The 16,092-nt window shown below is 45.0% G+C and overlaps 1 protein-coding gene across 1 annotated transcript; it reads right to left on the reverse strand.

The window, feature by feature from the left end:
* Positions 1–6,726: 6,726 nt before the first annotated feature.
* Positions 6,727–15,346, reverse strand: LOC5504853. The gene is made up of 8 exons (XM_032373176.2): positions 14,292–15,346; positions 13,829–14,003; positions 13,234–13,486; positions 11,437–11,664; positions 9,836–10,090; positions 9,066–9,248; positions 8,270–8,392; positions 6,727–7,806 (listed from the first exon to the last, which is right to left on the reverse strand). Exons 1-8 carry the CDS (start codon positions 15,064–15,066, stop codon positions 7,501–7,503), a joined length of 2,298 nt encoding a protein of 765 aa, XP_032229067.1. The 5' UTR covers positions 15,067–15,346; the 3' UTR covers positions 6,727–7,500.
* Between the last annotated feature and the right edge of the window lie 746 nt (positions 15,347–16,092).

Raw genomic sequence — 16,092 nt, forward strand, 5'->3', positions numbered from 1 at the left:
AACGAAACCTAAGGAATTAAAGTCGGAGTCACAAGCTAGCTCATGTTTGTGTTTTTTCATGCATTATGTAATAATGGTGAGTAGATTTGGGTTGTGAGTTTTGAGGTGCAAACTAAGTCTTCGAAACATTCTGGTTATTGTCTCCCCATTAATGCGCGGGTTGCAAGAGCGTTGTACAGCAATTCGCAGAAAATATCGGTGCTTGGGGCCTTTGGTGCTTTACAGCCTTCCGTAAAAGCAATTAGCTGCCATATCTATTGGGGAATCCGAATGTATGGTTTCCTATTTTCTTTAGGCCGGGTTTGATCCCAGTCCATTGGCCTTTTTTTTCAAGTCTTTTTTTTTTTTTTATTGTTGAACCCATTCACTCCTAAGTAAAAAAATAGCAGACAAAAAAATAACATATAGACTAAAAACAGAAACCTACCCTCCTTATTTCAAGTCCCACACTCTACAAGTCAAATTCAGTTACCGCTGACCAAAGTCAGTAGGCCTTGAAGTTTCCAACAATGTGGAGCGGACATTGTGTTTTTAGGCCATGGAAAAGGACCTGGAGGATCACAACAAAGTTACTAACCACAGGAACTCCGGGTAAGAAGAACGACTGGTAATTGACTGCATATCCTTGTCCTTTTGCTATATGGCCTTTGCACCTCTAAAAAGTCTGAAACAACACAAGGGCTGGTTTCCACAAAAGACATGGCCAAACAGAATATAGGCAAGAAAGATTATACAGACAATCTGTAGAAAACCAAGGCGGTCCCCACCATTTAACTCATTTGGAGTGTAAGAGCATGCTCATCTATAGAAACTATAATTGTCTAGAGAACTCGGGGTGCCCACCCTATCACAAGGGCCAAGTCACGTGACACGGCTGGTGACATCATAATGGATAAAAAAGATAAGCGCAGTGGTGGATCAAGGAGGAGGAGGGGGGGGGGCAGGGGTGGCGCAAAAAGGCCTGTGCTTCCCCTCCTCTCGCGATGACTCCTGGACCTTCCCCCTCCATCTCCCCCCCCCCCCCCCCCACACACACACACACAAAAAAAATCCGGATACGACGAGCTAACCAAATCATCTTATTTTATTAGCAGAAAAAACCAAGAACACACAATGCTCAAACCAATGATTGGTATATCTGTATTTACCAAAGGTGATTACGTGTTAATCTCCTAACCACCACGTGACACAAACACTAACGCAATGTCACCCAGTTCTAAAATGTCAATTATACCATAATCGTCACGTGTCATCGTTATTCTATTACATTGTCTATAACTATTTGATTTTTAAGAATTATTCAATCTCTAAAACATGCAATTCAAAATCAGGGTTCTGGGGGTAAAACGGGAACCTGGATTTGCCATGATTCAGGCGGGGAACGGGATTTTGGTATTGGTCACTATATGAGCGGGATTCGGATCACTTAAGGCTGGTTCTGCGCAAGCGGAAGCGCAAACACAAGCGCAACACAAGTGAGAATCGTTCAAACATAAGCGCAAGCGCAAGAAAATAAATCAAGCTGTTGCGATCTCTTGCGCTTGCATTCCAGTGAGAATCGGAAAGTTACGTGCGTAACGGGATTTTGGTAACTTTGAGCGGGTGTTTGGTCGCAATGAACACTAGTTTAGCTTTTGGGAACGGGACTTGTGGTAATGAAGGGATCCAGAACCCCACCCCCTTAAGAACCCTGTAAAATATCATAATCTAGCATCTTTTAATTTAGTAACAACTAATACTGGTAGTCGATGGTTACATTTTCAAAAGCCTTGTCTCAGCCTCGTGCAAACAGCCCCAGCTACTTGCTGGCGAGAGAACTGCAAAACACTTCTGGCTTATCTATGCTGACGCTGTGTTTACACTGTCTTTGGAAATACTGCAGAACACTGCTGGCCTATCTATGCTGACGCTGTGTTTACACTGTCTTTGGAAATACTGCAGAACACTGCTGGCTTATCTATGCTGACCCTGTGTTTACACTGTCTTTGGAGATACTGCAGAACACTGCTGGCTTATCTATGCTGACCCTGTGTTTACACTGTCTTTGGAGATACTGCATAGTAGTTTGCAAACATTTCCGTTTTGCAGTCAGTTGAACGAGGTTGCAGCTCTGATGGCTGAGGTTTGCTCTGTTTGCGCAGGGCTTAAGTTACAAAGTTTGCCGAGTCAAGCACCAGGATTTAGTGAATATGGTTCTACACTCTTGTTCAAGATCACAACACTGTTTTTTTTTTTTCTTAATTCAAAAGTGTACATTTAGCAGTTGATTTCGTAGTTTACAGCGAACATTTGTGGTAGGTGCATAGAATAGTAAATACATTTTCTTCCAAACATGATGACGCAACTCTAGGCGTACTCTAGCGTCTTCTTTCACTACAAACACTTCACTTATTCAATTATTCAACGCGTTGAATGATACGAGTGTGTTGCGGTTATACAGGAATAGTGCTGAATGAATGGAATTTCTTTGGACCTCTGATCTCAAGAAGTTATTAGTTTTAGCGTTTGTGTCAGGTCTCGGCTATAATTACAAAGGATGAACAATTCTAAACTCGGAACTACTTACTCCTTCTTACTCGGTATGTGGTCAATATCTCCTCTCTTTTTTCAAACCTTTTGACCATCACCCCCCTCTTTCTCCCTAACCTTCTGACCATCACCCCCCTCTTTCTTCCTAACCTTCTGACCATCACCCCCTCTTTCTCCCTAACCTGCTGACCATCTCCCCACTCTTTCTCCCTAACCTTCTGACCATCACCCCCTCTTTCTCCCTAACCTTCTGACCATCACCCCCCTCTTTCTCCCTAACCTGCTGACCATCACCCCCCTCTTTCTCCCTAACCTGCTGACCATCTCCCCCCTCTTTCTCCCTAACCTGCTGACCATCACCCCCCTCTTTCTCCCTAACCTTCTGACCATCTCCCCCCTCTTTCTCCCTAACCTTCTGACCACCCCCCCCCCCTCTTTCTCCCTAACCTGCTGACCATCACCCCCCTCTTTCTCCCTAACCTTTTGACCATCACCCCCTCTTTCTCCCTAACCTTCTGACCCTCACCCCCCTCTTTCTCCCTAACCTTTTGACCATCACCCCCTCTTTCTCCCTAACCTTCTGACCATCACCCCCCTCTTTCTCCCTAACCTTCTGACCATCAACCCCCTCTTTCTCCCTAACCTGCTGACCATCACCCCCCTCTTTCTCCCTAACCTTTTGACCATCACCCCCCTCTTTCTCCCTAACCTTCTGACCCTCACCCCCCTCTTTCTCGCTAACCTTTTGACCATCACCCCCTCTTTCTCCCTAACCTTCTGACCATCACCCCCCTCTTTCTCCCTAACCTTCTGACCATCAACCCCTCTTTCTCCCTAACCTTTTGACCATCACCCCCTCTTTCTTCCTAACCTGCCGACCATCTCCCCCTTCTTTTTTCCATAACCTTCTGACCATCTTCTCCCTCTTTTTCCCTAACCTTCTGACCATCACCCCCCTCTTTCTCCCTAACCTTTTGACCATCACTCCCCTCTTTCTACCTAACCTTTTGACCATCACCCCCTCTTTCTCCCTTACCTTCTGACCATCACTCCCCTCTTTCTCCCTAACCTTCTGACCATCACCCCCCTCTTTCTCCCTAACCTTCTGACCATCACCCCCCTCTTTCTCCCTAACCTTTTGACCATCACCCCCCTCTTTCTCCCTAACCTTCTGACCATCACCCCCTCTTTCTTCCTAACCTTCTGACCATCACCCCCCCTCTTTCTCCCTAACCTTTTGACCATCACCCCCCTCTTTCCTCCTAACCTTCTGACCATCACCCCCCTCTTTCTCCCTAACCTTTTGACTATCACCCCCCTCTTTCTCCTTAACCTTCTGACCATCACCCCCCTCTTTCTCCCTAACCTTCTGACCATCAACCCCTCTTTCTCCCTAACCTTTTGACCATCACCCCCTCTTTCTTCCTAACCTGCCGACCATCTCCCCCTTCTTTTTTCCATAACCTTCTGACCATCTTCTCCCTCTTTTTCCCTAACCTTCTGACCATCACCCCCCTCTTTCTCCCTAACCTTTTGACCATCACTCCCCTCTTTCTACCTAACCTTTTGACCATCACCCCCTCTTTCTCCCTTACCTTCTGACCATCACTCCCCTCTTTCTCCCTAACCTTCTGACCATCACCCCCCTCTTTCTCCCTAACCTTCTGACCATCACCCCCCTCTTTCTCCCTAACCTTTTGACCATCACCCCCCTCTTTCTCCCTAACCTTCTGACCATCACCCCGTCTTTCTTCCTAACCTTCTGACCATCACCCCCCCTCTTTCTCCCTAACCTTTTGACCATCACCCCCCTCTTTCCTCCTAACCTTCTGACCATCACCCCCCTCTTTCTCCCTAACCTGCTGACCATTTCCCCCCTCTTTCTCCCTAACCTTCTGACCATCACCCCCTCTTTCTTCCTAACCTTCTGACCATCTCCCCCCTCTTTCTCCCTAACCTGCTGACCATTTCCCCCCTCTTTCTCCCTAACCTTCTGACCATCACCCCCTCTTTCTTCCTAACCTTCTGACCATCACCCCCGTCTTTCTCCCTAACCTTTTGACCATCACCCCCCTCTTTCTCCTTAACCTTCTGACCATCACCCCCGTCTTTCTCCCTAACCTTTTGGCCATCACCCCTCTCTTTCTCCCTAACCTTCTGACCATCACCCCCCTCTTTCTCCCTAACCTTTTGACCATCACCCCCTCTTTCTCCCTAATCTGCTGACCATCACCCTCCTCTTTCTCCCTAACCTTCTGACCATCTCCCCCCTCTTTCTCCCTAACCTTCTGACCATCTCTCCCCTCTTTCTCCCTAACCTTCTGACCATCTCCCCCCTCTTTCTCCCTAACCTTCTGACCATCACCCCCCTCTTTCTCCCTAACCTGCTGACCATCACCCCCCTCTTTCTCCTTAACCTTCTGACCATCACCCCCCTCTTTCTCCTTAACCTTCTGACCATCACCCCCGTCTTTCTCCATAACCTTTTGGCCATCACCCCCCTCTTTCTCCCTAACCTTTTGACCATCACCCCCTCTTTCTCCCTAATCTGCTGACCATCACCCTCCTCTTTCTCCCTAACCTTCTGACCATCTCCCCCCTCTTTCTCCCTAACCTTCTGACCATCTCCCCCCTCTTTCTCCCTAACCTTCTGACCATCTCTCCCCTCTTTCTCCCTAACCTTCTGACCATCTCCCCCCTCTTTCTCCCTAACCTTCTGACCATCACCCCCCTCTTTCTCCCTAACCTTCTGACCATCACCCCCCTCTTTCTCCCTAACCTTCTGACCATCTCCCCCCTCTTTCTCCCTTACCTTCTGACCATCACCCCCTTTTTCTCCCTAACTTTCTGACCATCACCCCCCTCTTTCTCCCTAACCTGCTGACCATCTCCCCCCTCTTTCTCCCTAACCTTCTGACCATCACCCCCCTCTTTCTCCCTAACCTGCTGACCATCTCCCCTCTCTTTCTCCCTAACCTGCTGACCATCTCTCCCCTCTTTCTCCCTAACCTTCTGACCATCTCCCCCCTCTTTCTCCCTAACCTTCTGACCATCACCCCCCTCTTTCTCCCTAACCTTCTGACCATCACCCCCCTCTTTCTCCCTAACCTTCTGACCATCTCCCCCCTCTTTCTCCCTTACCTTCTGACCATCACCCCCTTTTTCTCCCTAACCTTCTGACCATCACCCCCCTCTTTCTCCCTAACCTGCTGACCATCTCCCCCCTCTTTCTCCCTAACCTTCTGACCATCACCCCCCTCTTTCTCCCTAACCTGCTGACCATCTCCCCTCTCTTTCTCCCTAACCTGCTGACCATCTCCCCCCTCTTTCTCCCTAACCTTCTGACCATCACCCCCCTCTTTCTCCCTAGCCTTCTGACCATCACCCCCCTCTTTCCCCCTAACCTGCTGACCATCACCCCCTCTTTCTCCCTAACCTTCTGACCATCTCCCCCCTCTTTCTTCCTAACCTGCTGACCATCTCCCCCCTCTTTCTTCCTAGCCTTCTGACCATCACCCCCCTCTTTCCCCCTAGCCTTCTGACCATCACCCCCCTCTTTCTCCCTAACCTTCTGACCATCACCCCCCTCTTTCTCCCTAACCTTTTGACCATCACCCCCCTCTTTCTCCCTAACCTTTTGACCATCACCCCCTCTTTCTCCCTAACCTTTTGACCATCACCCCCCTTTTTCCCCCTAACCTGCTGACCATCTCCCCCCTCTTTCTCCCTAACCTTCTGACCATCACCCCCCTCTTTCTCCCTAACCTGCTGACCATCTCCCCTCTCTTTCTCCCTAACCTGCTGACCATCTCCCCCCTCTTTCTCCCTAACCTTCTGACCATCACCCCCCTCTTTCTCCCTAGCCTTCTGACCATCACCCCCCTCTTTCCCCCTAACCTGCTGACCATCACCCCCTCTTTCTCCCTAACCTTCTGACCATCTCCCCCCTCTTTCTTCCTAACCTGCTGACCATCACCCCCCTCTTTCTCCCTAGCCTTCTGACCATCACCCCCCTCTTTCTCCCTAACCTTCTGACCATCACCCCCCTCTTTCTCCCTAACCTTTTGACCATCACCCCCCTCTTTCTCCCTAACCTTTTGACCATCACCCCCTCTTTCTTCCTAACCTGCTGACCATCTCCCCCTTCTTTTTTCCATAACCTTCTGACCATCTTCTCCCTCTTTCTCCCTTTCTTGATTTCATTGTATCATAGACTATACGACCTGCGTGTTTGCTTTTGGCTCTAATTACGAAAGGTGAACAATCTAATATTCTCTTTTCTAATACTCCCTGTTTGCTCATCCCCCCCCCCCCCCTATCTCTTCGTTCTCTGTATATCGCCACCCTCCCTAAAAGGTGAAGATCCAGGGAAATGGATTAGAATGTTACGCAGCCCCTCCCCCCTCCTTCTTCACACCCATTTTTTTTGCTATTATTCACCCATTTTCACTCGCTAGTTTGTCCACCCTCCTCTTAGTACCGAGTCTGGTCCGGCCAGGAGCTCGTTTCTCGTAACACCCGAGAATGCTCGGGCCCGAAAACGTTTTATTCCTTAAATTTAAAAAGCTGGCTAATTCCTATAAAATTTATGGTATCTAAATGTGTTGAAATATCGTCAAACATCGTATTTTACCACAAAGATTTGTGTAAAGGATGATCCTCTTTATAGATTTATAAATTTTGATCCCTCCAGAATTTCTCGGGCCCGAAATTCGCATGGCTAAAATATTAAGAATGTTCTCGGGACCTCGCAGTCACCCGAGACTTTTCGGGTAACTTTTTGGCTTCAGCAAAACTTCGAAAATAGCCCGTAAAAGCGTAATCATTTGGAATACGAACCAAGAGTTCTTAAACATGAAAGCGGTTCTCCAAAAGGAAAACATGCGAAATTTTGAGCAAAAATGCAAAATAAAGTTTTCGGGCCCGAGAATTCTCGGGTGTTTCGAGAAACGGGCGCCAGAGCTATTTGACCTATCGCCTATTGCCATTGCTTAACACAGTCATGCCTAGGTACTCGTCATTGTAGCTTGTAACAGGCCTGAGGACTTCATCGCATCCTTCATTTTCGTGGTTCAACTCGCAGTCCACGTACTTTCTCATAGCCTCCTGCATGTACCCAAGTGGGGAGGGGCCGTGACGTAGCATTTGGAAATGGAAATCCTTAATGTTGAACCTAGATCCCAGTCTCCTTTTCGCCTCTCGCCTTGCTTCCATTATCTTCAGTTTGCCAAACATGTAGGATACCGCTTGCCCGGGAACGCTTTGATAGCGAGTGATCTGAACGGGGATATAAGTATCTTGGTTGACATGCAATTATATTCCGGCATGCCATAACAAAGTTTCGTGGTGCGCATTTAAGTCTAGCGTGTACATTTTCTACGACTTTATTCCGCTGTGTTTAATCTTAAAGACCGCCAATAACGCCGCTTTTTCATGCTCCCGCTCAATGTCAAGTCATACAAAGTATTCATTTCCATCGGCTAATTCAAGCAAGAAACCAAGATATTTTCAATTAAATATCTTCAATAACATATCTGACTTCATTCGTAAATTGTTATTAAAGTTTCCTTGCAAATAAACCGCTGTGCTTTCAATGATAAAAAGTAACAAAGTAGAGGGTGATTGACATCCTTTGAGGTCCCTACTTGTTAAAGCACGTCGTTATAAAATGAGTGACCCAAAGTCTGTCTGCACACGGTTTTGCTTTGAGTTCGGGATTTTCATGCCGACAAGATCTTACCTCTTTGGCGGGAATATCTGTTGTGTCCCATGAGTATTGGCGATACATTGCAAGCGCCTCGTCACGTGACATGCGCCGAGAGTGTAATCCGGTGTCTATGATGAGCTGCATGGCTTGGATCATCTGAAGAAAAGAGAAAAAAAGGATGAGCCAATCAGGAGAGAGAACAAAAAGGATAAGCCAATCAGAAGAGATGATGCATCGAAGACAAACCAATAAGGAGGGAGAACACAAAATAAAAATCAATTAGCAGAGAGAACGAAAAGGTTAAGCAAATTGGGAGAGATAATCCATCGAAGACAAACCAAGAATAAACTTGGGTACCCAGGGCGTCGAGGTCAGCGTAACGAGGGAGGGGGGGGGGCAGAGAAGAGAAAGTAGGGGCTTGATCAGCCTTGTTCTCGCGCGTGTGACCCCGACGCCCTGGGTACCCGAGGATAAAACCAATCAGGAGGGAGAACACAAAGGATAAGCCAATCAAGAGAGAGAACACAAAGGAAAAGACAATCAGGAGAGATAGAAAACAAAGGATAAGCCAATCAGGAGAGAGAACACAAAGGATAAGCCCATCAGAAGTGAGAAGACTAAGGATAAGCCAATCAGGAGAGAGAACACAAAAGATAGCCAATCAGGAGAGAGACACAATGGATAACCCAATCAGGAGAGAGAACACAAAGGATAAGCCAATCAGGAGTGATAATGCATCATGGAAAAGCAATCAGAATGGGCAATGAGTCAAGTATGCGTAGACGCACAAAACAAAGTTAAAACCAATGAAAATAAATAACAATCAAACCTGCGCCTTGACGGCATAGAACTTGATCATTGGCTCTTCATCATAAAGGTCGGTCTCATGTGCCATAAGGTGCTCGGCGTAGAGTGCCCACCCCTCAGAGAATGTCAGGAAAAACGGGGTGCTGGATAACCACCTGGCCACGCCCTCATCATCAGACGCGAAATGCTCATTGAACACTTGCACCTTAACAATAAATGAACTCAATGGGCACTTTCTCCTTAACAAAAAAGAACTCATTGAGCACTTGCACCTTAACAACAAATGAACTCATTGAACACTTGCACCTTAACAACAAATGACTCATTGAACACTTGCATCTTAACGACAAATGAACTCATTGAACACTTGCACCTTAACAATAATGAACTCATTGAACACTTGCACCTTAACAATAATGAACTCATTGAACATTTTAACGTTGACAACAAATGATCCCATTGAACACTTGCACCTTAACAATAATGAACTAATTGAACAATTGCACCTTAACGACAAATTAACTCATTAAAAACTTACTTGCACTAGAACAACAAATGACTCACTGAACACTTAAACGTTGACAACAAATGATCTCATTGAACACTCGCACATTAACAATAATGAACTAATTGAACACTTGCACCTTAACAAAAATGAACCCATTGAACACTTAAACCTTAACAACAAAACAACAAATGACCCTAGTGCCCCCCCCCCCCCCCGTGTCACGTCCCTTTGAACAACGCTTATAATTGGAAGGTCTTAGAAACAAAGTTTTATTTTAATCTTACTTGTAAGTGGTGCCCAGGACTGACTTCGTGAGAGGTCGTCGTCCATTCCTGCCACTTGGGTCCAGGCTTCTGCACGAAGAAAGGGATACCGTAAGTGGCGGGCTTGCTGCATTCTGGATCCGTCTCGTGGTACTTTGGCGTGGCGGTCAGCGGATTAAAGTCGGGCTCAGGCCTAAACGGGCAACTTGGGACTGAAGTCTTGGAGCCGACCATGTGGAAAAGATCCATGATCTTGGTGTTGAGTAAGGTGCTGAGCTGCAGAGGAGAGTAACACAATCAAGATACGACGAGGGGGGTTCGGGGGGGGGATCACCACTCCAGGGGGAGGGGCATCACCACAAGACACACAACACATTCTAGATATGACGAGGGGGCCATCACTAAAAGACACATAACACATTCTAGATATGACGAGGGGGCCATCACTAAAAGACACATAACACATTCTAGATATGACGAGGGGGCCATCACTAAAAGACACATAACACATTCTAGATATGACGAGGGGGCCATCACTAAAAGACACACAACACAATCAAGATATGACGAGGGGGCCATCACTAAAAGACACACAACACAATCAAGATATGACGAGGGGGCCATCACTAAAAGACACATAACACATTCTAGATATGACGAGGGGGCCATCACTAAAAGACACATAACACATTCTAGATATGACGAGGGGGCCATCACTAAAAGACACATAACACATTCTAGATATGACGAGGGGGCCATCACTAAAAGACACATAACACATTCTAGATATGACGAGGGGGCCATCACTAAAAGACACATAACACATTCTAGATATGACGAGGGGGGCATCACTAAAAGACACATAACACATTCTAGATATGACGAGGGGGCCATCACTAAAAGACACATAACACATTCTAGATATGACGAGGGGGCCATCACTAAAAGACACATAACACATTCTAGATATGACGAGGGGGCCATCACCACAAGACACATTTGGAGCCGATCAAGACTTTCATAAACGGGGTTGAATTAAAGGGCAGTACATAAGTTTGGTACTTGGTTTTACCATAAAAAAGAGGGCTTTTTATTTCACAATGGAGGGGTGGATCACGTTACGTTTATTGCGCTACAAGTGCTTTGTTACGAGAATCGCGTTACGTGTATTGCGCTACAAGATTTTTGTTACGAGTTAAAGTGTACTGCGTTACAAGAGTTTTTTACTAGTACCACGTTACGTGTATTGCGCTACAAGTGCTTTGTTAAGAGAATTGCGTTACCTATATTGCGTTACAAGTGTTTTGTTACGAGTACCACGTTACGTGCATTGCGTTACAAGTTTTTTTCGTTAGGAGTATCACGTTACGTGCATTGCGCTACAGGTTTTTTCTACACGTGTTTGGCTACAAGTATCTCATCACGTATATTGATTGCGCTACAAGTTTTTTCGTTCCGAGTTTTCCGTTTAGTGTATTGCGTTACAAGTTTTTTTTACAAGTATTACGTTACGTGCATTGCGTTACAAGTTTTTTGTTACGAGTATCGCGTAGCGTGTATCGCTACAAGTGTCATACTACAAGTATCACGTCACGCGTATTGTGTTACATCACTTGCGTTACCTGTCTGACGTACTGGAACCAGTTCTCCATAGCTCTCCATCTGACGGGACAGTGAGCCTTTGCTGTGTCCACGCTGCTGCAGAGCTTATGCGCGTTTTTGTCGGATTCATTGGCCGGGATTGAAGTTTCGTTAAAGTAGTTACTTGGTTTGTTAAATTCCTCTTGAACCTTCAGTTTCGCTTTGTCGTTGTCTTTCTCGCCAGAGATCTTTCTTGCTAGCTGCAATAACTAGAATACATGGAACTCTGTTGAGATACGGAGAAAGGATGTTTTTTATTGGATTACACTCATGTGAATTGTTGATACAGTAAAAGAGACGCTATCAAGAATGCATAAGCTAGAAATACCAGAAATTTTACGAGAAATCAAACCCTCGTTCCCTGGCCCGCCCTGTGGATGGTTTGCCTACGAAAGAAGACCTAAAACCTAGTACCTAAAACCTGTGACCCCAAAGCTACGACCCCAAAAGCTACGACCCCCAAAAATTGCAGCTATTATTTAGTCTACCTTGTTTCCCAAATGGCTAACAGCGCGAAAGTTTCATATGGAATCAGTGATCCTATTTAGGTAATTCAGCGAATTTTGTTGTGAAATATTCTCATTTGCGCGCGCCAATGTACAAACCATTTTCGTCGTTATTTGTCCCATTGAAAATTGTTAGTGGCACTCATTTTTCAGACACGCTTCTTTGCCCGAAAAAAAATATCCCGAAAACCCTCCCGGTAACCTAACAGACCCGGTAATTACCGGTAATTTAAAGAAATGCTCCCAAAGATTTTCGAACTCCCTGGCGACGAAGAGCGTGCCGATACGGGTTCCCGACAAGTAAATTATAATTTCCAAAGTTTATGAATAGATTGGTTAAATAGTTATCGGAATCCAGTTTTGTCGATGTCTGTAGACAAATTGCACCCCAAACATTGCTGTGGCATCTGCATTTTTCGAAAAAAAGAAAAAGAACAAGTAAATAAATTCTCATTTTGTAGAAAAACTTATATTTTTTAGGCGCTGCACTGTGACAGCTAAATGTCAAATCATTTGATAAAGATGAAACCTGATTGGTTGGAAGGAAATCCCATAAAATGATGTTAGCCTTGATTGGCCCACTTTTTATCGGGCAGTGGAATGGTTTTCTCTGTGATGAAAATTTTCTACAACTCGACACAACTAGAACATGAAGCTTTTTGCCGTAAGTTAGCGGGCAATTAAGGTTCTTGAAGAAACACCCGAAATGTTTACCGGGTGACTTTCCGGGTTTCTGAGTTTATCGGCGTTTTAAAAAACGACCACCTGGAAACACAAGTAGTGATTTTCCCTATTTTCCAATTAAAAATAAAACAAGCAAACTCGATACTTCTTTGATACTCGATACTTCTTTGTACAGACAAATGTTACTCGATACCTCTTCGTACAAACAAATGTAACTCGATATCTCTTCGTACAAACAAATGTAACTCGATACCTATTCGTACAACTAAATGTAACTCGATACCTCTTCGTACAAGCAAATGTAACTCGATACCTATTCGTACAACTAAATATACATCTTTCGTACAAGCAAATGTGTCAATGTGTTTCAACACAGGCAGCCCAAGGCTACTGTCAGTGATTTATGAAAGAATGTATGGGGGAAATTATAAACCACTTTAATTATAAAGCAAATGTGACTCGATAATTCTTCGTAAAAACGAATGTAACTCGATACATCTTTCGTACAAACAAATGTGACTCAATACATCTTTCGTACAAGCAGATGTGATTCAACACTTCTTCGTACAACTATATGTAAGTCGATACCTCTTCGTACAAGCTCGGTAGTAGCTCCTCCCCGAGCTTGTGGATCTCGTCGGGTGTATCCTCGGTCGTAGTGAAGTATGCCATCAGCTTACGGTAGATCTCCGTACCGTTCAACCTCTCCCCCGTCGGGAGCCTTCCCGTGCTGGGGTGGGTGGGGACATTGTCGACGTACACGTAGGGGAGGGGTAGGGAGCTTAAGCCGCTGGAAATATTGGATCGCACACAGTGTCTGCTGTAGTTTGTCTCCAGATATCTATAGAGTTGTGCAAAGATAGACTCGTAAATTCTCTTCACTATATCACTATAGACAAAGACGGATGGTAGGAAGAATTGACACAACTATGCTTCAGCTAAAACTACCTGATCTGAACCAATTTTCTGCTGTTCTTTTAATGCAAATAGCATTGCAAGTAAAAGGAAGAAATATGCAAATACAATTGCTGTCAAAAATAGACTGTAAATTTCGACACGCTTTTTTCCGAACCACAAAAGCTTATCTTAGCAAACCAGTCTTTGAAGCGCAGCACAGCTTGCGAGAATTGTGTTATTTTAAGTGTAAAACACGTGATCTCCCGAGATGCACTTTTTCCCTCACCTGATAAGTGAATGTAAGGGGCGGCCCACATATCTGATCAGGGCGTCCTGTAATGTTCCATTCACAGGCGTAACGCGATCTCGGCCCCATTTCAATAGTTCTGATGGCTGTCTGTGAAGTTCGGAGAGATATTCTTCCGCCATAATTTGTTTCGCAAAGGACATGTTTAGAACGCCTAGGAAATATCAAGAAATATATTTCATTTTCTGTGCATCAAATATTTATTTCTGCCGCTAAACAAATCTCGTATTCCATGACTCCCGAGAAGCCACCCTCCCTTCCCCCACGAAGGGGGTTGGAAGTTTAGGGGGTATGGATTATTTCTGAAATAAAGCATTTGCGCTGATGGTATCGATGACCTGGGCACAAAAAGGCGGGTATTTTAGATTTATACTAAAACATGACATAGCAAAAGTTATCATGTAATTGAAATTCAAGAAGATGTAATATTCTTATAACTTACCCATCTCTCCGCCGAGTGAAATATCTCTGAACTCATTCTTGACAGAATAAAGCCCGCCTTCACATTCCTCGATACTGCGGACCATTCCCGCTTGTACCCCGAGCTGCAAATTCTTCATATACCGCATAACACCGTACCCCACCTCTACCAACCTGTCTACTATAAAATCCACGTCGTCAGCCATAAAGGGTTTGAAATGCGGTACGGTTTGGTTCAGCTCGGCCTTAATGTGATTAATAGCAGACCAGCCGAACACATCAGGGCCTAGCATCCAATCCCCATTATAGTAGTCGTAACCATAAGGTACACCATAGGCGAAAACATGGTACACCCAATACTTTGCCTTCGCGAGCGCGCGCTTCTCAAACAACTTTAGCTTGTCCTTGGCAAATTCCAGGTTTTCCAGATCAGTGTATAGTTTCCTGGACTCGTCGGTGTTGCGTTTGATTATTTCAGGTGTTGGATCGTAAGGGCGGAAGATTCGCATTACATCTGTCTCGGTGATCCCGGGGTAGAATGCTATCTTATTCGGGTACAACTTGAAATACATGTCTTGGACTTCCTGCAAGAGTCGATCGAGGCCCACCCGTTTAGCCTCATTGGAATACGCGCTGTGGCGAACCGAAGGTTCTGCTGTTTGGGTGATAATTTGGGGCAATTTGGTATCCTTGGCTCTGACCATAAGGACTATCCCTGCTACTAAGCATCCTACACCAGCTAATAAAATTAACGCTGTCGTATAAAACAAGACCCTGGAACGGTAATGCTTTCGCATTTTGCTGTCTTGTCTCCGACACACAACGTCCAGCTTAACCGCGCCTTTCCTAACTAGCCAAGCCACAAATCCGTGTTCCTTCCGTTGCTTTTTAAAATGTCGGTCTTAGTGTTTCATTAGTTTTGCTGTTATTGGAAGAATTTCATTACTGTGATTATGCGACAGGTGTTATCTGTCGGTACGTCGTTCAGAGTTGTTTTCCCGATCGAGAAGGTAAAACGACTTTAGAACGACACATAATCAAACAAGGAATTCACGCTGTCATTTCGAATTAAAACCCGCAGATGGGTAGCTTCTTTGTGGGCTGAAAGAAAAATAATTAGTTGAAGGCTAATGAAGTATGTACACTAAGGCAAAAAGCAACTAAGTGTTTTGCACTAACGCAATCGAGTCGCATCGGATGTTAACAGAAAACGGGATTAAAGCTACCGCTCTTGAAACATATACACTTGTTTTCACACAATCTTATGATATACATGATCAACAGTGTTTCGTTACGCGACAAGAGAGTGTAAAAAAGAAGCCCAGAATCGAATTTGTAAAATACGGATCCGACTTAACAGACTCTTGAATTTCTTGAGGGCGAGGCTTCGAGAAACGCTCAACTTGACTAATTTTCAAACTGTCCATTTTGTCAGGAAGTGCATAGTGTCGAGAAAGCATTTACTTCCCCTCGGGCAACTTCACGCATCGAGATGAAAATTAGCGGTTGCGTTTGTTGGAATTTTTTTTTCTCTGTCAAAAACTGCGCAAGTTTTCATTAGTACCGGCTTACCGGGAAGAGCCAACTAAACAAACTAGCCGTCGGTAAAACACGATCCAAAAACCATTTGTAAAAACAGCAGGTATTGAAGCGTATATCTTTAAATCATCTTTTATGCTAACATGAATTATTTCATCATTTTATTTAGTGCACGCATAGCTAAGAACGGTGGGGGAATTCTTTGATCACGGAAATCACGGAGCATACTCCCGCGTCGATCAGGAAAAGATGGAGATTCTTTTGAACATGGTGTAACAAGTGTT

The sequence above is a fragment of the Nematostella vectensis genome, chromosome 9 (assembly GCF_932526225.1).
Source record: "Nematostella vectensis chromosome 9, jaNemVect1.1, whole genome shotgun sequence".
Classification (NCBI taxonomy): Eukaryota; Metazoa; Cnidaria; class Anthozoa; order Actiniaria; family Edwardsiidae; genus Nematostella; species Nematostella vectensis.